The sequence below is a fragment of the Anomalospiza imberbis genome, chromosome 2, assembly GCF_031753505.1.
Source record: "Anomalospiza imberbis isolate Cuckoo-Finch-1a 21T00152 chromosome 2, ASM3175350v1, whole genome shotgun sequence".
Lineage (NCBI taxonomy): Eukaryota > Metazoa > Chordata > Aves > Passeriformes > Viduidae > Anomalospiza > Anomalospiza imberbis.
The window spans coordinates 28,623,793-28,646,023 of NC_089682.1; the positions used below are offsets into that span (position 1 = coordinate 28,623,793).

Below are 22,231 nucleotides of genomic sequence, written 5' to 3' on the forward strand. Positions count from 1 at the left end.
TTTAATAAAAATTTTTCCATCAACTTAATTGGATTTTTGCCCTGTGAAGCACTACCAATAATCCAGATGAAACACCAAATTTCACAGAAAACCAAAATCCATCTTAAATTATCAAAGGAAGGAAAACAGGTTTGTGGGGTTTTTTCTAGAGCGCCATTACATGCGTTAATGCTCTCAAGGTACTTCTATCTTGCTATCCACATCGCTCTTCAACTGTCTGCAGGCTGAGAAAGCACTGGTCTGCATTCCATTGGTTTTCCCCATGTTTTATAAATAAGCATGATTGTAACCAGGAAAACAATCAAATTTTCTACACTGGCACATTTTTACATTTATGCATGTAAAAAGTATGCCTGTATGCTTAAGAGAACATGGCACTAATCCATTCACTACTTCCTCTCGAAGTTTCATATCAAACAGTCTAGTCACATATTTCTATCTGTGCATTCCTTGTTTCATATATCAAGAGAAACTTCAATTTGAAGTAATGCTGTTAAAATAGTTCATCTCTTATTACCACCCTAACTTGCACTGCAAATTCTACACTCCTGTGCAACAAAAAGGAAAAAAAAATTCTGTAGACTATCTTATCAGCAGAATGGTCAGTTTTCTCACCTAAATTAATTACCTTTTTAAAGCCAAGAAGGCTCTAGGGATCATTCTAAATTTCAATAGCTATTTTAACTATTTAATCAGACGTGGAAAAAAACTGAATCTTAGTGAAACAATGTGTGAATCACAGTGACATGGAGGAGATGAACTATAATAATCCTGAAAACTAAGAGTGGAGGTTTAGTTTAGTGTAATATCACCACCTTTTAAAGAAGTAATTAACTACTTGGTGTACAAGAGTGGATACTTTTAAGGTGACTGGTGATAGTGACTCCAGCTTTACAACAGGGAGTTATTAAACTTGTTAAAACTTCACAGCAATCTGAATCTCAGTAAGTCTGTAAATTTTAAAATAATTTTATTTAAACTGTTTAAATATGACCTATCTATTTGAAAATATGGAAGCAATATTTATGTTTTGAGCACCATTAGCTACTTCATGGCCATGTTACATGCTGGATTTTCTTCTTTGCTTCTGAAGGCTTTAGGTCATTCTGGAATACAAGAAAATATATAATTATTCTTAGAGATACTGTGCAAACAGAAGTCAGTCATTAATCTGGCATATTTCAATCTAGTACTATTCAGCATTTAGCTACAGGCTACTACAACAGCTTTCTATTGCCATCTTGTGGAGAAAGCTAAATATCACAGAACTTTTCTGGTAAAGATAAAAATAGAGCAAATTAATTTAACTACCTGCAAATCATACATGTACTTTGGTTTTCAGCAACCTACAATTAAATATTCTTAAATACTCAAAAATTTCTTTCAGTTATGCATCTTAGAAACAGGTACATATTGGAGTTTCAAAACATGCTTCTCAAGTTATTCCAGGTTGTCTTGTTAAAATACTTGATGAAATGGAATTTTATCAGGAAAAATCCCCAAATACATAACTGGGAAAGCAACTTACTTTTGTCAATAGTAAAAAACATTAAAAAACGAAAATGAAAATTTGGTCTTCCTTTGTAATGACCTGGATAAAAAGAAGAAAAAAAATTGCCAAAGCCTCAAATGAGCTAATTTTTCAAGTCCCCCTGCCAAAAGAAACCTGTAAAAATCAAGAAAGCCCAAAGCAAAGCAATGGCAGATGAAGGGGTAAAATAATTTGCTTTCATCATCTAAAATAATAATAAAAAAATTCTGATAAATTAGAGCTTTAATAGTTCATATAAGCAGAGTAAATACAAATAGATGAGTTTTCAAGAAGATACTGCAACACAAGGGTTCAGGGAGCACAATCTAGAGATCGCTCTTCTCTTTAAAAGACTTTCAGCGTTAGTTTATTTACCGGAACCCTGTAGACTGCAACCATTGAAAGGTTTAAGGGAATTAGACCCAAAGATAATAGGGATAGTTCTGTGCTATTCATTAATTTTTTCTTGAAAGTCAAGAACAGTCACTTGCTTGGAGACACAACTGTCTTTACTGTCATTACACTAAAAATAGATCAGGCTTTACAGACATCTGCCAAGTACCATTACTGATTCTTCCTGACAGCATCACTTTCTATTCAATAACACATTCTTTAATTTCAGACGGTAGAGTAACATCCATAGAACACACAAGCCAAACTTCACATGTCTCACCAGCATCAACCAAGGCATGACTGAACTTACAGGTATTAACTGGAACAACCTAAACTGTGGCTAAGGTAGAAAGGCAAATGTCAGAGGTCACAGCTTCTGAGTGTCAGTCATACAGTGGCGCTTAAAAATGTCATCATTGTCCACAGGACATTTAAATTAAATACAAAGAAGCTGTGAGGTGTATACCAAACAAGTTTCAAAAGCTCTGTAGCTTCAGATCTGACCAATACTTGGAAGAATTCTAAATACTGACAGAATTTACTAAATTCCTACTGGTAATAGGAAAAACACCTCTCAAGCATAAATTCCATTCAGAGCCTCAGCCATGATTCTTTTAAAAGCTGCTAAAGCTGTCTTTCACAATAGCCATGTGTTTTGGTACTCATGTTTAACAGAAGTCTGATGGAATGTACCAATCCACGCAGCAGAATATTACCTGCATTCTTTCATTAAAGGATTTTTAAAAATATGTTAATATTTTATATATTATTATTAATATGAATGTTTTATTGCATCTCATGAGGCAATATTGAGAAAACAAAGTTCAGTGTCATGTCTTAGGAAAATTCTAATCAATGTAACTGCACACTGTATATCTAAAGCTCCCCCTGCAGTTCAACTGAGAACAGATATTTCTATTTCTTCCTTTGAAGCCCAGATTTATTCCAGGTATTCCTGTATTCCATAGAACAGGAACCAGTGGAACCAGTGGAAATGTGAAAACTTCTTCATTTGTATCATGAAGGAATACAACACAAGTGTTAAGACCTATGTCTACATTGTGGCATGTTTTTAAGTGATAGCCCATTGCTCCTTGCTCATTGACAAGCCCTATAATCACACCATTGTTAAAACTAACCACTGTTCTTTGTCCCCATCTGGCAGCTACACTCAGCACCATTACCTACACAGAAGCTTCCTATTGACAAGTACAAATTTCTTTCATTCTGGTATTTCCCAAACTAGCTACACTTTTCTAAATATTCACTGTTTCTAAATACTCTACTATGACTCCAAAATAAAATCATCGTGAAAATTCTTGCAAGGCTCTAACTTTGGCTCCTGTAAATCTCAGTTAAATAAAACGAAAGCTGCAAAACAAGATACTGCACAAACATACCGGCAAATCAGATTCCTCTTTTGGAACAGACCTCTTTAACTTCACAACAGTAGTTCCTGCTATTGGAGACAAAGGGTAAACCTTCAGACCAGTCAACACACTGCTGTCAGTCTTTGAAATATTGTTCTGCTGAGCCTCATTATTCCTTGTTCCCAGCTTAGTGTCCTCTGACAAACTGGAGGCTGACACGTATGTTGAGGCATTTGAAGGAACTGATAATCTCCTAACTGTGTTGGTGGTGTTCCCAGCTGGAGGAGGCTTCAGGCGATCGGCAGCTCCATTCTCTGTCTTTTTCACCTTTATGCTTGTACTTGTTGAATTGCCATCAAATACAATTAATGGCCGTTTCCTTAAACCTTCCACTGTTGTAACACTGAAAACACAAATCATAAAATTCACAGAAACATAGGTTAGATGATCAAAAAATAGCATATCCATTACATGAGTAGAGAAAATTAATTTTATCCTACCTGAAGGAAACATATGTACCAAAATATTAATATTAAACTCTGAGATGCTCCAAACTTAAATAAAAATAAATATACTTTATACACTTACATATACTTAAATAAAAATAAAAAGCAATAAAAGTCATTTCCAAAATAAAAAGGCACAGGGGGCTATGTGAGGACCAGTGCTCCTCAGCAAGAAGAGTTGTCTGGAACTGTCTACACAGACAATTAGAGCTGTACACCAAAGGCACTATGCTTCTACCACTGTAGCTATTCTAGAGTATCTACAGATATAATAAGTGTGAAGTATTTCAAAAGATGAGTATTTAAGGAAGGGTGTGCTGTTTTACCTGCAGGAAAAGCATCTCATATTCCGATACTTCTAGATGTCCCTGTTTCCACTCTTATTCAAAATCATAATGCCAAGGTAAGTCCAAAAGATTGTTAGCTAAGAAATAAAAACACTAAGCAAAAAACCCACACCTTTTAAAGTAAGTTTTCTTTGAACAGGAACCCTAAGTGGATTTAATGACATTTTTTAATAGTTTGTGCCTTTAAGCCTATGTGTAGTCAGAGCAGGCCAGTTTAGTAACCACTGATTCATGAAAAGGAATACTATCAAGCTAATATCAAAACAGTATTATCAGAAAACATCTTGAATGAGGAAAAAAGAATAAAGTACAAAGTTAATGTAACTCACATTATATGAATTCAAAGTTTTAAAAATGCAATGCTCAAGAATGACAAAGTGTTTGGAAAGTGCAGATTTAACAAATAGAAAAACCCAAACCACCATTAAGAGATGCAATATTTCTGTTTAAAATCTTCCGTTTTCAGTTTTGACAAAAAGCTCTTTTGCACCTATTTCAGCATACTAACAAGCTTCCTACCCAAACACTAACCTCATGCTTCCATCCTCAAGTCCACAGATGTAAACAAACTGAGGTACTTTAACCTCTTATGCACATGGAAAAGAAACCAGACAAAAGACAGCTTGGTGTTTTAGCCACTGCAACAATTTTAAAAAACACCCAAAAATTAAAAAAAAACACCTAAAAAACCCCAAATCACTTGACAGAATTTGTTTAGCTCTTCACAGTTAGAAACCTCAGTAAAGCTAAAAGAAACTCAAGATATCAACAAGTTGTAATACTGAAAAACAATAGGAATTTCCATCCACCTTTCCTTAGGATTTACTGCTGAACATATCAGAACACCACTCATGCATATGACATGTCAAAGTCTTGGGCAGGGGGAAGGTTGGATGAAGAGATTCAGTAAAACAAACTTTTGATGAAGACTTTGCTTTCTGAGCAAATATAAACAGAAAGATTTTTAAAATGAGACAGAATATTTCGTTCAGAAAGTAAATGTTAGTTTTGAAATAGACACACAAAATTGCTGCAGCATGCACCCATCACTCTAGATAGAGTAGGCCACCCCTGTCCAGGAGAAAGAATAGTTAAATATGCTTTTAGTACTTACCTTAAACACTGCAAACACAAATTTTAATTAGCAATTATACAGTGAAACAAAAAATATTTCCTTTCTCCTCATTATAAAGTACCTTGAAATCTACCAGTAACTCATTATCAACACGCTAGGGGATGGGGAGATGGAGGAACAATACCAGCTCTCTGGATCAATACAGACTGGGGGTGAAGGCATTAAGAGTAGCCCTGCTGAGAAGGACTTGGGGATACTGGTGGATGGGAGGCTGGACATGAGTCAGCAACATGTGCTTGCAGCCCAGAAAGCCAAACATGTCCAAAGCAACACGGCCAGCAGGTCAAGGGAAGTGATTCTCCACCCCCTATTCTGCTCTGGTGAGTCGTCACCTGGAGTGCTGCATCCAGATCTGGAGCCTCTGGAGGAAGAACATGGAACAGCTCCAGAGAAGGGTCATAAAAATGATCATAAGGAAAGGCTTGAGAGTGGAAGCTGCTCATCCTGGTGAAGAGAAGGCTCCAGGAAGACCTTACTGCAGCCTTTCTGTACTTAAAGGGGATGTATAAGAAAGACAGTTCTGTGAAAAGAAGCACTATAAGCTAGATAGCATTAATAGCATTTAGATTACAAAAGAAAAAAATTATCTTCCCCATTTTTCTATTTATGCAGTAGTAAAATCTAACACTTCTGACACAGGCAAGCCAACACAGCATTCTCTGTAAACTGCAACAATATCCAAAAGCTGTACAAGCTTCACTAATCAAGCAAAGATTAAGCTAAATGCATTGTCCTAAATTGTCCAAGTTTGGCCCAATAAAGCTAAATTACCTTTTATTCTCACTTCTCAAGTCATTTTGCTGTCTTTTCTTTTCCATCATTCTCCCCCATCTACTTTTTGGCAAGTCACGCTGAGGCAGGGGAATGGCATGTTGAATATAGAGATCTGTGAGCCCATCTTTGTCCATCTTTACATCATTTTCACCTAATATATTTTTCTGTGGGGAACAGAAAAAGAGTTGTTATTTTTATGACAAATTCAACGTTCAACCATCTGAGTGGCATAATTTCTTATTTCAAATCCACTGTAAAGCATTGTACTGGGCCAGGGTTCCAGAAGTAAAGGGGTGATTGTGATGATCAGTTTGGAGAGGCCATGAACTGCTCAGTGCCAACAGCAGCCTGGTCTCCTACCTTCCTACTGCCAACTTCCTTCGTTTTCTGTGTGGATTACACTCAGCCTGTCCCTTCAGAGAGGCAATGGGAAACACGGGATGTTTTGGCCAGTGCATAGTGGTTTCTTTTTCCACCACCGGCAAGTGCATTTCTTCACATTTCTCCTCTCGTACCTCTTCTCAGGTGTCCTTTGGAGTCTCTTGCCCCCAGTGTCTGCTGCTCTTTAAGTGCATTTGAGCACAGGTGCCATGAGCAACTCTGCTTCGAATTCTGGGTGTGATGGGCTGCTTTCTTCAACAGTGTGAAACACATGGATCCAGCTGTGACCAGCACTGGGCAGTTATTCACCTTTGCCCACATAGGTCAACCCTGCAGCCTCTCTCTACCCAAAATACTGCAAGTATTTTCCTCTACCCAAGGAAAATAGCAGCCAAAAAAGGGAAAAGTTATGACAGACATACTGTTGATGGCTGATGTTTTCATGCACTCTTAAACACACTTCCCTCAAACCAACCACAATACCAGAGCTGTTTTGCACATTTCTAAAAAACAGACAACTAGAATGTAATGCAAGTCAAACTTATAGATGTAGAACTGTGCTATCTTCCCCAATTCCCAAAGAATAACGGAGATAAGTTTCATCCCAACATGAGGAAGAACTTCCTTACATTAAAGATGGCAGAGCACTGGAACAAGCTCCCCAGGGAGGTCGTGGACTCTCCTTCTCTGGAGACATTCAAAACCCACCTGGATGTGTTCCTGTGTCACCTGCTCTTGCTGACACTCCCTTGGCAGGGAGGTTGGACAAGATGATCTCCAGAGGTCCCTTCCAACCCTAACTACTCTATGGTTCTAGGAACCATCAGTTAGAACACTAGTTTTCCTTCTAATTGTGTATTGAGCTGTGGACGTTTCTTTGTACTTCATGCCACATTTATGGGATGAGAAAAAAACTCCACTAACATCTTACAAATTTAGGTCATTGGGAGCAGGTCAATCCTCTGCCACTACCAGTTCTGGCTTCATGACTTCTGGTGTTGGCCTGAAACCTGTCCACATAGGCTGCACAGACAAAAGCATACGAAAATTCTTTGAGCTTATACAAAACCCTGAAGCTTTCATTACTATTGTTCATCAACTATTCAACATCAGCTAAAGCTTTTTATGGTCCTAAACGGTTTATAACTCACTTTCAAACTCAATTATTTTTCAACCATCAAATATCAATATTTATGCATTAAAGCATTAGCTTGACTGATTACTTAGGCTGCATTTCTTTAACTCATAGAATTATTAAGGTTGTATTAAGGTTGTATTAAGTAAGGACCTCCGGAGATGCTCTAGTCCAACCGACCTGCCAAGGCAGGGTCACCTAGAGCAGGACACACTGGGTATGGACGTGGCAACTGTAACAGTGTAAAGCTCATCCTTCCACAGCCAGTTTTTCTGTATGCAGACACTGTTTCGATTTGGGCAAATTGCTTTTTAGCAGCCTCGGTGTTCAAGCACAGCCCCTTTGCAAACACGGAGACATATCCCACGCCAGACCCTCCTCTCTGCAAGTTCGTGGTGTCCAGAGCACCGACTTGGCGCCTGCTCTTCCCTGAGCGCCGTGACTCTCTTCGCCCCGCCCCAGGGGCCGCCGCTCCGCCCGGCCCGGCTCCCCGGACGCACCTGCTCCAGGGTGAGCCGCAGGAATTCCTCCGAGAGCAGCTCCGGGTGCAATAGCAACAGCTCCGACTCCGAGCGCCCAGACCCCCGCTCCTCCTCGCCACCGCCGCTGCCCACCCGAGCTTTTCCCTGCGCCGCCATCTTCTTCCCCCGGCGGCCCCTTCCCGGACTCCCACAATCCCGCGCGCGGAGGGAAACGCGTTTCCAGGGCAGCCGCGCGCCGCGGTGGCGTCACGGGCTGGAGCGGGGCCGGAGCGGGGCCGGAGCGGGGCCGGAGCGGGGCGGCGGGGCCGGAGCGAGACGGCGGGGCCGGGGATGCGCTTTGCCGGGGCGGCACCGCTCCGCGGGGCAGCCGAGTCAGGGGAAACACACAGAATCCCACGGAATCACAGAATATCCTGGAAGAGGCCCACAAGGATCATCGAAGTCCTGCTCCTGGCCCTACACAGGACAGCCCCAAGTATTACCCCCCATGTCTTAGAGTGTTTTCCAAATGCTTGAACTCTGTCAGGCCTGGTGCTGTGACCACTTCCCTGGGGAGCCTGTTCATTGCCTGACCACCCTTTGGTAAAGAATTTTTTTCTGATATCCAACTTAAGCCTCCCCTGATACGGCTTCAGACCATTCTCTTGGGTCCTGTCACTCATCACCAGAGAGAAGAGATCAGTGCCTGTCCCTCATGAGAAACCTGTAGAATCATGATAAGGTCTCCCCCCAGTCTCCTCCAGGCTGAACAGACCAAGTGACATCAGCCGCTCCTCACACGGCTTCCCCTCAAGGCCCTTCACCCTCGTGGCCCTACTTTGGATGCTTTCCAATAGCTTTATATCTTTTGTTATACTGTGGCACCCAAAACTGCCCCCTGCACTCAAGGTGAGGCCTCCTCAGCACAGAGCAAAGTGGGACAATCCTCTCCCTTGCCCGGCTGGCCAAGCTGTGCCTGATGCTCCCAGTGCTCTGCCTCCTGGCTGCCAGGGCACTGCTGGCTCATGTTCAACTTGCCATCGACCCCTGGGTCCCTTTCTATGGCACTGTTCTCCAGCCTCTTGTTCCCCAGTCTCTCCATACATCCAGCATTGTCCCATCCCAGGTGCAGAATCCAGCACTCGCCCTTGTTAAGTGTCATACAGCTGGTGATTGCAGAGCTCTAATTTCTCTAGGTTTCTCTGCAAGGTGTCTCTGCCCTTGAGGGGGTTAGGTGTTGCTGATGAGCTGAGGTCACCCCCCCAGCTGATAGCATGGAACCGGGAGAACATCTGTTCGTCATTCTGTCAGCACACAAAAAGAGTATGAGCTCTGTGCTGCTGCATGCCGGAACTCTGCTGTGAAATCAAATAGATCTCCGTCCTGCCCATAGCTGCGACCCCCACTGGTTAATGCTGCTTGATAGGCAACAACAAAAGTTGCTTTGAATTCTGAAGTACAATAGCTGCCTGCCCATTGGAGGTTGTCACCTGCTTACATGTTTAAAAGCAGAATAGAGCACTACAAATGGTTATATGTGTAAACAACCAAGTAGCTTTTAAAACATAAAATTACAAGGTAACTTGAAGTACTTGATGCATTTTACAGAAGTGCAAAAAACAGGCAATGATGTAACACAATAAAAGTACATCCATGTAGAAGGAGTTGAAGATACATGACTATGTATGTCACTTTGGAGCCTACATATATGCAGCACTTCAAAAGGCAAAAATTCAAATTTTCAATATTTAAAAATCATTTAAGTGTACAAGTAAGTAGTAACATTATATCATATGGCTTCCTCAAAAGTGTCTTCTGGCAGTATATACAATTTGTTTCTTTGTGCTTTTTCTCTTCGGGGAAGCTGCGTCCAAGGGGAAAGCATGGACTGGGTGCCAGGGCTGCCCAAAGCCCCAACTTTATAGTTCTGTGCCCAGGAGGCATACAGCTATAGACTAGTTCTATTTTCATTTTCTCATTCATTTCTCACTTCAGCCAATTATGTCACAAAATCAACTGAACTCAAGTAATCTTGTAAATTAATATAGCTTCTAGGGTGAATGTTCAGCCTGTATTTTGGTGCTTATTTCAATGAATTAAATTACTTTCTTGTAAATTACATGGATTATCTCCCTCTTCCTAAAGTACCTTGTAAGTTCTGCCTCACAGAAACATATCCCTGCTAACCGAATTAGTTGTGCTGATCAAGACTTTTACACTGTGATTTTCTTATGTTACTATTTACTTTGTAGGCATTTGTACCCAAAATTATAGTTCCTCTTTGATTAACCAAAGCATGTCCTCTCACAATAAAGTTCTGAAAGGGATGAAATGCAAGCATCTTATAAAAATATACTGTTTCATTTCCAATTGCTGTAAAAATAATAGAATTTTAGTGATCTGTATTGTTTTCATAGATTTGTTGAGTGATCCTATTGCATTTCACAGTATTTTTTTTACGAGGTACCATTTTCTATTATTTTTCTTTTTAAGATTTTACAATTAGAAAAAAAATGCTTTACATCAGTTCTGATACACCCCTCTTTACTTTGTTCATTAGCTGTATTTGTTGTCCCAAAATAGCTTATTTCACCCAGTGTGCAAGAGGCCAATCCACACAGAGAACTGAGATATTTGAATTATTTACAATTCTGTGCAGAAAGATGTTCTGGGCAGCAAATCCACAAAGCCAGCATGACGACCATCAAAACTTAACATTTACCTGTATTAGCAAACAAAGGCATTAATGTTCATTGGCTACAAATTACATAGCTCTTTCATTAATTAGTCTTCCATTGGTCAATGATTCCCTCACTTCTCATGCTGAGTAGCCTGCACAGTCTTCCTCTTCTCTTGAGCCAGTGGGTTTCTTGGGCCCTGAGTCAGTGATCGTAGCCCTCTTCCTTTGGGAATTGCCTTTGATCCAGTTGGAGCTGATTCCAGTGGAATTGATGGGAAGGCTTTGTTAGTTTCTTCCTTATCTTGGGAATTTTGCCAAATGTATCTGTGGCTCACAAAGTCTGCATTCTTTGTGTCCACTATCAGTAGCACACCCTTCTCGCCAAGCTGCGTTAACCTCCTCCTAGGTCACTGAGGTATGTCAAGCCTTAAACTTTAACAAGGCAGTTCTACCGTTTAGTAATTTATTTTTTTTAACATTTCATAGGTAAGAGTTTTATATATAAAAATATATATTTATATTTATATATATTATAGATATATATTATTATATACTAGATTATTATATGTAATAATTATTATCTTATTATATAATGTATATTATTATATTACTATAATATATAAAAATATATTAAAATAATAGTAATAATGTATAAAATACTATATGCAAAGAGCGTTATTGTAAGTCTCATAATAGATATGAGACTTATACTATTACTATTATTAAGCCAAATTTCAGTGAGGCCACTTTCTGGGAACCTGAAAAAAGCACCTCCCATATATATATATATCCCAAGGCTTTGGACCCTTTATATAAATAAATAAATAAATAACTATTAAAATAAAAATATTACTACTGTGTTATAAACGCCAATCACTTGGTTTTTAAAATTTTAAAAGTTTAATAATAATAAAATTGTTATAAAAATAGTAATACAATTAGAGTAATGAAAATTTAGAGTTAGGACAATTACAAGACAATAAAAAGCAAAGAATTACGGACGTCCGGATGCTCTCGGGCACTTAAGCCCAATAAGCACGCCTTGTGAACCAAGGAATAATGTTTAAAAGCAGTAGCCTGTTGCATATTCATACATCTCATACATGATGCATAAATTCCTTGCAAATTAAGAACTTTTCTGGTTTTTGTCAACTTCTTCCCCTTAATCCTGGTGGTTCCATAAAGACGGAGAGAAGGTGGAAGAATGTTTGTCTTTTCCGATAAGGAGGCAGTAATTCTTTATGGGCCCCCATCATTGTCATCTCTGTGTGAAGAGTTTCTTCATTATCTCATCTCTTGCTTGAGCTAGTAAAAAAAAACCCCACATACATAGGCTCTATTTTAACTATAAAACTACATATACCATACTATTAAAATGTTAATACAGCACTTCTAATCAATATAACATAATACAAATAGTATTCAATTTAATATTTGCGAAAAGCCAATCATAAAATATGCATTTTTCACATACTGTAAATAAGTAAATATTTTTTATGTGTGCGTATATACACATATATCTTCTCTCGGCTGCAGAGCAGTGGAGCTCCCCGAGGCGCACTGGAGCGCGTTCCCGGCCGGGGCAGGCGGCTTTCCCGCACGTGACCGGACGCGGCCTCCCGCCGCTGCCCGGGCCCGGTGACGCAGCGGGGGCGGGGCCGGCGCCGCACCGGAAGCGGCGCGTCCCCCCCGCCCGCCGCCGGCGGATCTCAGCGCGCCCCGAGGCGGCTCCGGCCGCCGCCGCACCGCGAGGCCTGGGAGCGGCGGGCCCGGCTCCGCTGTGCGCCGACAGGTGCTGGGGGAGGGCGGCGGGAGAGGCTCCGTGTCCGGCCGGGCGGAGGCGGGCGCGCCGGGGCCGGCCGGTGGCGGGCCTGGCTGGGCGCGGTGTGTGTGAGGGGACGGGGCAGCGCATCCCTGGGCTGCCGGGGGCTCCGCGGCTCGGGAGAGTTGTGGCCACGGGCTGATTAGAGCCCGCGCAGGGTGTGGGAGCGGTGCGGAGGCGAGGGAGGCAGGGTGTTGCTCGCCAAGGCAGGGAGAGCACAATGTAATGCGGGGTTATTGCTTAACTGGAGCGGGGGAGAGCTGCTTCCCACTTCTTGCAGGAAATGAGTGCGTGCGGGGTTATTATTGCGCTTAAAAATCAGTGCCTACTAGACTGATAATTTTCTTGAATATTGCTTTATTTTTCTTTGGCAGGAAAACATCCCCGTTATCTTATTTTCCGGGCTTCTCACGTATAAATGTAGTATAAAAATGACTATCTATAACTATGGGGTGGCCTCTTGTACTTCAAAGGAACAGCATGTTTTGCAGAACCTGTTCATTTACAGTGCTCACTGGCCCTTAAGGTTTCATAGATGAGAACAAGATAAATGCTAAAATAGAAGTTATGTCCGGGTCATGCATGTTGGCATTGTTTGTTCCTAAAAGCTTTTTCTCACATCTTTTTTTATTCTAGAACAAATGTTTTCATTTCTTTGTTATCAGACTTATGTAGTACTATGGATTTTTTGTTCTTTCTGTTCAGGAGTCATGTATCTGTTAAGATTTCTTTCATAATTTTAAATTTCATCAACTTTGATTTAGGAAATTCTTCTGGAGTTTTTAACACATCTTGGTCTGGAGTAAAATTGTGTGTTTCTCTCAGTGGCAGATATTAACATTTTTACTTTGGGCTGCAGGAACATTAACTAAGTCCTTGGCAACTTCAGGTATGAAAGCTGCTTGACCTCTGCAGAAGGTAGTTTATCACTTCAGGCTACAAACAGGCTCTTAAGTACTGTTGGAGTTGTTTTGGCAGTCAACCTTTGGACAGCCCTCTCTAACTTAAAATGCTTTGTTTCTTTTGATCATGTCGGAGAATAAGGTGGCTGTGTTGCCAGACTTGCATTATCATTTACCCTCGGGTATTTCTCTAGTGCTTCCTGGGTTTGTTTGAGTGGGGTTTTTTTTTAGTGGGTTTTTTTGTTGTTGTTTTGGTTTGCTTTTTTTTTTTTTTTTTTTTTTTTTTTTGTTGAAGGTCATAACACTAATTTACACTCCAGGTGAGGATGGAACTTGAAAATGTAATGGAAAACCAAACTAAAATCTTTTTAACTTCTAATAAAAATCCAAAAAATGAACTAACACTTACTACTGTATCTTGGTAATATGGTTTGCTTCTAGCCATAATCTTAGTTTTTATAAAATTTTATTTCATGATTACCTGCAAGTTGTGGACATTATCTTTTCTAACTCAGTTATTGACATTTTTGACCATGATTTTTAGTGTTCTCTTGTAAAAACAAAGGGTTTTGTTAGATGTGATAATTAGAAACTGAATTTGTTTTGACTGTGTTTAGTTTCAATTTTGTTTACAGGAGTGTTTTGTTGATGTTGGTTTCTCTTTTGGTCCACAGAGATTTCATTTGATGTTTTGTACCACCACTGTACATGTGGAGTAGAAGTAATTGTGTATGTTTGAGATGTTTGGTGTTGTGCCTGTGTTGGCTAAGTGACCATTACAGACCAGTCATGACAAATTAAAAGGTGATTAAACAAAGTCAGCAGTTTCTCATTTGCTCTTCTTTGGAGTGTTGAGCACAGTTGTCTGCTAGTTTCTTATAAAAATTACACAAGTCTGGATTATAATAAAATTGCATGGACTAATTTTAAAACAGCTTCATAAATTGCATCTGTCCCTTGACTGTGCTTGATTGGAGAAGGGTAGGTATAGTTTGTAGAATAAGTATTATAAGTGCTGGTTAGCACTTCAAGATGGACCTTTGGAATTATTGTGGTAGTGGAGAGCAGAAACACTCTGAATTTCTGTGATACTGCGTCTTGAGCTTGACGAATGCTTTATGGGCCGCGCATATGTTAAAAAAAACAAACTATAGACCCAAACCAACAACTTTTATTATGAGTTGGATAATACCTTGTGTAAGTTATTATTTAACTGGCTTGGAAACGATGTATTTCTGGTTGCTGGAGACTAAGGAATGTAAAATATGTGTTAATGGAATATACCTGAGGTATTTTGTGAAAGGTCTGTGTATTAATAGGCCTACAGTGGAGTGTAAAGCAACATGACATGTTAACTGGTAGCACTAAATGCCTTGCAGCCTCTCAGGAAATGCAAGACCTGAAGCTTGTCTGTTTTCAAGTACAGGTGATAGAAACCTGTGCATGACAGGTTTATAAGTAACTAAGTACTGGCAATAACCTCTTGTAGTGCCAGTATCTTGAGAGAGCCAATAACATGCTTGTTACTTGTGGAGAAAGCATCACTTAAGAATAGGTAGATGCTGTTGTGAAGCTGTTTCAGAATAGGTTAGATGTGGAAGCATACAATTTGATAACTTCTGTGGCTATTAATGTGCTTCCTCTGGTTTGTGTAGTTGGGTTGGAAATAGAGTATAGACTACTAAAAAAATGCAGTAGTAAAGTTTTTTGTTAGTGGATGTTAAATTGCTGTCTCTGATATTTGATTCTATGTTCAGAGGTAAATAGTAGTGTTTTTTTCTCTTTAATTAGATCACCCAGAAGACACAATGAGCGTTAAAGCTTTCAAGCTTGTTTCTGCTGTTGAGCGGGAGATGTTAATGGGAGACAAAAATTACATTAACATCGAGTGCATTGAGTGTTGTGGGAAGAACCTCTATATTGGAACCAATGACTGCTTTATCTATCACTTCCTGTTGGACGAAAAGGTATCGACAGCTGGAAAAATAACTTTTGCTGCCACCAAGCAACTACACAAATACCTGGGTTTGAAGAAGCCTGTGAGCGAGTTGAAAGCAGCCTCTGCCCTCACGAGACTGCTTGTGCTTTGTGACAACACGATAACACTAGTGAACATGATCAACTTGGAACCTGTCCCCACTGGTGCTAGGATCAAAGGAGCAGTGACATTCACACTGAATGAAAACCCTGTGAGTGGGGATCCTTTCTGCGTTGAAGTTTGCATTATCTCAGTCAAGCGTCGGACCATTCAAATGTTCATGGTGTTTGAAGACAGAGTCCAGATAGTGAAGGAAGTGTTTACTCCAGAACAACCCTGTGCTGTGGCTGTAGATGGTTACTACTTATGCCTTGCCCTTACTACACAGTATATAATTTTGAATTACAATACTGGCGTCTCCCAGGACCTATTTCCTTATTGCAGCGATGAGAAACGGCCAATTGTGAAAAGAATAGGCAGACAAGAGTTTCTCTTGGCTGGCCCTGGAGGCCTAGGTGAGACTAAGGATTTTAATTTTTTGCAATTTTTATAACTTCTCTTTATTTCTCTGAATTTCTGAAGTAAAGACTTACAAATGAAGTGTTATGTATAATAATGATGATTTCCTTCACAGGTCTGTATTGGAATGCTGAGAAAAAAAAGGGGATGGTAAATTTGTGATACTTAGTATTATAGAGTTATTATAGTACTATTATAACAATACAAAACGACACTAAGTGTTTTTTTAATACAGAAGATTTTGTGATTATTTTTGTTCTAATTGTTTTATTTTAATCAAAACTTCATTGCATTGTATCTTGCAGCCCGTAGCAAAAAAAATTGTTGGGTACCAAGAGAAATTTCAGAGAATGATAGACAGTCTCTAGTGACTAGAGGGACTGGGTTTGTAGATGTTGCTACAAAATTGTTCAATTAGTGTAGATGAATTATTTTTTTCCTCAGTTGCTATTCAGAGGAGCTCATATGAAGTCCATTTTATAGATTTTAACAGATTCACAAGAAGGTATGTTGTACTACAGTATTAGTAAGAAATTTTAGTGGAAGTTGCATCCTACTTTCTATAATACTAAATGCTGCTTTAACTGTAGGTGTTATCAGATACTACCCAGTTTTTGTACTCTTATTTGCTTAATATTTTTAGTAGTATTTTTCAACTTTGTGTTACAGAAAATTATAGTTTAAGTATTGCAAAACCAAAGTTAAATCATGTGAAATCAAGCTCTTGTCTAAGAGATGACTGTAAGGACTACTGTAATCTATCTAAAATGACAATATGCTGTGACATCAGTAATCTTGAGCGTTTTTTGGAAAAGCTGCAATATCCCAGAGCTGACAGGCCACAGGCAGAATGCTTTCATGCTGTTTGCCACATGACTGTCCTTTCAGGAGAAACTGTTTATGTATTTTCCCTGAAACATTAGAAATAGCATGGCACAAAGTTCACAGCTATTTAGGTTCTTAATTCGGTTTTGATTTTTTAATATAAATTCCAAAGAAATTGAGTGTGCAATATAAATTCCAAAGAAAATCAGTTGCTTATATTGACGTTTTGCTTTGTGACTAGAATGCACATAAACTCACCAGCTTTTCTCTAAAGGAGTAGACTCTCGGTAGAATTTGAGTTTACATGAGTTAAAGATGTTCCAGGATGAACCTGGGGTTTTTTTTTCACATACAAGGCTTTTCTAAGTCATTTTGACTGCCCACTTCCTATTAAAGCTCTTAGTTCTTTTAAATATGGATATGTATTTTTGGACATTAACTGTTTTGGTAGTGCTAGGGAAGTTAAAATTTGTCAATTAGCTGATTTTCTGAGAAGATTCCATTCTTTTCTTTAATTTTTAAATTTTTTTTTGGCATGTCGAACTGTTCAAGATGCCATTCAAGTAATTTCTCTTTTCTTTAAGAATATAATTTCAAAAGCATAATTGTATTTAGTTAGGAATCAGAATTTTATTTAGTCTGACTTTTGCTTTTGTCTGGTGTACTGTAAGAGACATACATGAAGAGAAGGTTGCCTATGAAGTCCAATATCCTTGTGTAAGTAGAATGTCAGGTATGGGAGATCTTAAGCAAGTGTACTTGTGCTACTGTAAACATGCTATAAACCACTCTTTTCCTCCTGCTACAGGCAAAGTCTTTCTTCTTCTGCTTCAAAGACCTTTTCGAGTATCTGCTATGAACTATATAGTTTTTCCTTGCTGAATTAATCTTTTTTTATCTCCTATTCTCTATCCCCGCCCCACTGGTGTTTTGACTAAGTATTATCCATCTTGCTGTTCCTCCTTGGTAGAATTCCTAGTGTCTTTAACAGTTGTCTCTTTGAAGTTATGAAGATGGTTGGGCACCTTTATAGTAGATAAGTGTTATGTATCTTGGTATCTCAGGTGGGCCTCTGCTGTGGAATGCATGAACTTGAAAAGGCTTGATGTAAATCTTCAGTTCTAATTTTATTTCCTTTCATATGTCTAATTGATCAGGGCATACTGGTTTGGCACTTGGTAGAGCATCTATGCTAAGTTCAACCTCTTTTACAGAGGTGGAGATATTCTGCATTAATTTGGCTTTAGAGTGTTTGAAGTGACATTTATTTGTATTTATTTTCTTTTGAGTTAAGACTGGAATTTAGATTGGCAAAAAGCAAGTGCTTAAAATGATAATCAGTATAAAACATCTCTGAATTTATTGTGTATATAACCTTTTTCTTTATCTGTATATTGGATTTTAAACTGATTGTCAGAATTGTTCATAGCAGATCCTTAGCCATTTGGTACTTTGTCTTTACTTGCAGTTAGTATTTAGCTCTTTCTTTCAAAAGCAGGAGGAACTTCCTTTTTGGTGCTCTTCATTCTGTCCACTAATTAGTTAATTTACAATTGAAAATCAGTCCTTTCTGATATGTGTGAAACTGCTTACCAGTTTTTTAGTTTGTGAAGCTCTTGTTGGATATTTTTAATCAAATTTCCTGCTGTACAGAGGTTTTAAGTGTTTAAAATTACAGCAGACACTTCTTGGTATTGGCACAGGATATGCTTCCTGCACCAGCTGGAGCAACTGCCTCAAAAGGTCTTAGGTGTTCTCAGGCTGAGCTCCCAATGGAGGGTGCAGCTCCTCACACCTTGAGCTGAACAGAGTGCCTCCTGCCTCTTGCTGAGACTGGACCAAGGAAAAATATTGTTCTTGCTTGTATGTGTACTCAGTTGAGGATTTCTGTTGCCAAGTAAATGAGATGCAGTGGGAGGTCAGCAGAGTACATGGCACCAGAGATGGCAAAAAGGAAATTGAATCTTCTCCAGGACCCAGGCATGAGGCTTCAACCTCCAGCTGTACAGAGGGGAAGGACAGGCTGGGTCTCTGCTGTTCTGTGATGGCTGACACTGGAAACTCATGACTTCTTCTATTGGGAAGAATTCTCCTTCTCTGCTTGCTGATCTACATCTATGTAATATGCTCAGTGCTTACAGTAGCAGATGAAAAGCAGGAAGTTCTGTCCAACAAATCATCTGAGCCTGTGCAATGCAGTAGCACCAGGAGGAATTAGCAAATAATAGTAGTGGGAAACTCCCTCATATTGGAGATGGGGCTTCTCTCATCAATCCTGCTGGTAAGGAAACATCTTGAGGAGGAGTACCTGGATTGTGCAGATCACCAATGGATTGTACAGCCTGTGGCAATTGGTTTTGTCTTTTAGGACTATGGATCCCTATTTAAGGAAGAGATGGGATCCACCAGGTCAAGTGAGGCAAAAGTGGTTTTGCCATCTTGACTGAGCAACATGGTGAGTTGGATTTAGATTAGGCGTGGTGGTGGTGGTAGGCTGTATTGGCAAACAAATCAGTGCAAGGTGGTGTGGTGAGAGACTTCATACGCAGGAAACAGAGCTGAAGAAGTTCTGCTTCAGGCTTATGCAGAGAATGAAGTCTTTACAGAATATTGTAGTAGTGGAACCTCTCTCACGTTTTCTGGGAAATCAGCACAGCTGTGTTTTAACAGCTGAGATGGGGGTTGCCCTTTACATGGGACCAGTAGAAAGATGTGGTGGGGTGCCTTGGAACAAAGGAGGAGGCAGATCAGAGTTTATGGATTTGGGTTGGAGAGTAAACTAACACGGGTGAGCAAACTCATTGTGGTGTGTTCCTGCCTTCGTCAGGAAAAAGATGTAGGAAAGACCCTCTTTAGGTAACCCGAAGAAATCTACGTTTGCAGGCTCTGGTTTTTAGGGTACACTTGAAGCACTCCCAGTACCTTCTAAAGGGGCAGCATAGCAGCAGACAAGGAGGCCAGGAGTTTTCCAGAGTCCACTGATAGTGACTGAGGAGATGATGAAAGGGTGTGCTCTGTTGAACGTCAGTGTGTTATCAGCATTGTTCTACTCAATCCAAAACACCAGCTGCTAAGAAGAAAAATAACTCTGTCCAAAACCAGGGCAGAGACCAATGTCCATCTGGCATTGACTCTGCTGAACACCGTGAAGGGCAGCAAAAAACCTCTACAAGCATATCAGCAGCACAGGAAGGCTAGTGGCAGCCCACTGTTAAATGGGGTGGAGGACCTGATGCTAAAGGGCATGGAAAAGACTGAGGTGCTTTATGCCTTCTTCATGTCAGTCTACCAGTATGACTTTCTTTCAGGAATCATCAGCCCTTAGGAACAGAGGGAAAATCTGCCCTCAGCAGAGAAGGATCAGGTTATGGAACATTTAAATAAACTGGACAGACAAATTCTTGGGACCTGATGGGATGTTCTCATGAATGCTTGAGGGTGATGGTCAATGTCATTGTGAGGCCAATTTATTATCTTTGAAAAATTGTGATGATCAGAGGATGTTCCTCAGAACTGGAAGGAAGCAAATGTTTTCACTCCTGCCCTAGGTGGTCAAGAGAAAGGAGCCAGGGAAGTGCAGCCGGCCCTACCCTGATCCCTCAGGAAGGTGATCTGAGAAAATCCTGGAAGCCTGTTTCCAAATATACAAAGGGCAAGAATGTGATTTGAAGTAATCCATGTGGATTTAAAAAGGGGAAATTGCCTGACCAGACTGTCTTCTGTGATAAGAGGCCAGCTTGGCGAATGAGGGGAGAGCTGTGATTCTGTGAAGTTCACCGGGGCTTTGACGCTCTCTGCCATGACATTTGTAGAAAAATGGATGAAGAATGAGCTGCAGAAACAGTTGAGGTGGATTGAAAGCTTGGCTGAAAGATTTGTAGGTTTCATTAGATGCATTCCTGTACTATAAAAAGGCTGTGGTTCCTAGTTGTAGTTATGTTTATTGTTAGGTGAGAGCTAGATGAAGACAGAAAATGCATCATTCTGCCACAGAAGCTCTAGCTATTGGAGGCAGAGGGATGTAGAGAGACATTGACTGGAATGCATACCTTTTCACTTCCATAAAGGATTTTTGTAAATTAAATAAAAAAGAGCTTTTTAATTAAAAAAAAAAAAAAGTGGTGTTTATAATTATTTGTGTTAGAACATCACAGAAATAGAAAAGCCTAAGAATTAGTCTTTCAAATATAATAAGCTCTAAGTTTAATGCTGGTTAGCATGTATTTAGTACAGGTTTTCTCCCATGTTTTGAAGTGGGATTATATCATGGAATAACAACTGAAAGCCTTTGAAACTGGACAGTACATTTTGCCTGACATAAAATTTTACTGCTCAGTCATAAGAACATCAAGATCTATAAAGTAAATTAGGAATTTTATATTACAACTTAGAAATTTTCTGTAAGGTGGCTATGGTTGAAGAGCTGATCACTGTAGTGAAAAAGAACCCTTAGTAAAGGGGAAAGGGCTGATCACTTGAATGCCGCTGTAAGGGATTCAAAAGCTTGGTCTCTACACTGTAGTTCTGTAAAAGTCTACAATCTTCTGTTTTGTTTTCTCTGTTTTCTTTTTTTTTTTTTTAATTCCAAGAAGGTCCTTGTACCCAGCTCGTCTTGTCTCATTATCCTCTGTTTGGAAGAGATTTTGTAAATTAAATAACATAATCTTTTAATCTCTTCTGTTCTTTAGAGCTCAGACATATTCTGCCAGCTGTCAAGTGGCTCACTGCTGCCAAAGATCAATTTTCATGGGCTTGTCTTTTTAATGGCATGAGAATTCTTGGTTTAAGGGGTATGAATTCATATTTAGAACAGAAGTTTACACTATGCTGGTAAATATTTATGGAACTAGGCCTGAAAATTGCAACTGAAATTTCTCTTCAATTAATGTCTCAGAATTGGGAAATATCTATAAAAATAGAACCAGTGGAATGTAGTCCTAAGGCAATTTAAAAGTCTGTTAAGCTAGAAGAATGGAGGACAGAATAGACATGAGGAAAGGTAATGACAAAAAACACCCTGCAAATTAACTGAAGCTTTAATCTGGTTATTCTGAAGACAGCATAAGAGTTAATAGTTATTAATAGCAAGTCTTTACTCTGTGCTGCTTTATACACAGCCTCTGTATTTTTTTCAAATGATTGGAAATGCAGATGCTTCAAAGGAAGTGACTCACCCCAAGGAGCTGGGCCCTTGTTCTCTGAAAAGGTTGGCTATAGTAACAGTGAAAAAGTGTAAGTAAACAATTGTGTCCACTAAAATGCCCTTTAGACATTGGACACTACAAGAACAAACACATCTGCATTGCCAGATAGGTCAGGTGGTGCAGGTCTTCAGCTCCTACTAAGGCAAGATTGTTTGAAAGCTGGGTCTCAGCAAGTGTTACTGTTCTGGAATGAATTCAAACTACATGGCATAATTCCTTTAAGAAAGCTCTTAAACTTACTAAACTTGAATAATTCTTGCTAGTTTGT

The 22,231-nt window shown here is 39.6% G+C and overlaps 2 protein-coding genes across 5 annotated transcripts in view; one reads left to right on the forward strand and one right to left on the reverse strand.

The window, feature by feature from the left end:
• Positions 1–953: 953 nt before the first annotated feature.
• On the reverse strand, positions 954–8,230 carry C2H2orf49 (chromosome 2 C2orf49 homolog). The gene is made up of 4 exons (XM_068180298.1): positions 8,073–8,230; positions 6,054–6,220; positions 3,325–3,697; positions 954–1,106 (listed from the first exon to the last, which is right to left on the reverse strand). Exons 1-4 carry the CDS (start codon positions 8,208–8,210, stop codon positions 1,050–1,052), a joined length of 735 nt encoding a protein of 244 aa, XP_068036399.1. The 5' UTR covers positions 8,211–8,230; the 3' UTR covers positions 954–1,049.
• A 4,127-nt stretch (positions 8,231–12,357) lies between these two features.
• Positions 12,358–22,231, forward strand: part of TGFBRAP1 (transforming growth factor beta receptor associated protein 1) — a 35,917-nt gene continuing 26,043 nt past the window's right edge. Inside the window, exons 1-2 of one of the 4 annotated variants that reach the window (XM_068180301.1) lie at positions 12,358–12,505; positions 15,229–15,930. In XM_068180301.1, the coding sequence (XP_068036402.1) occupies positions 15,246–15,930 (685 nt within the window). In that variant the 5' untranslated portion in view covers positions 12,358–12,505; positions 15,229–15,245. Of the gene's footprint in view, positions 12,506–12,749; positions 12,823–13,840; positions 13,859–14,220; positions 14,242–15,228; positions 15,931–22,231 lie in introns of those variants that run through there. The other 3 variants (XM_068180300.1, XM_068180302.1, XM_068180303.1) reach the window with 3 other exon arrangements.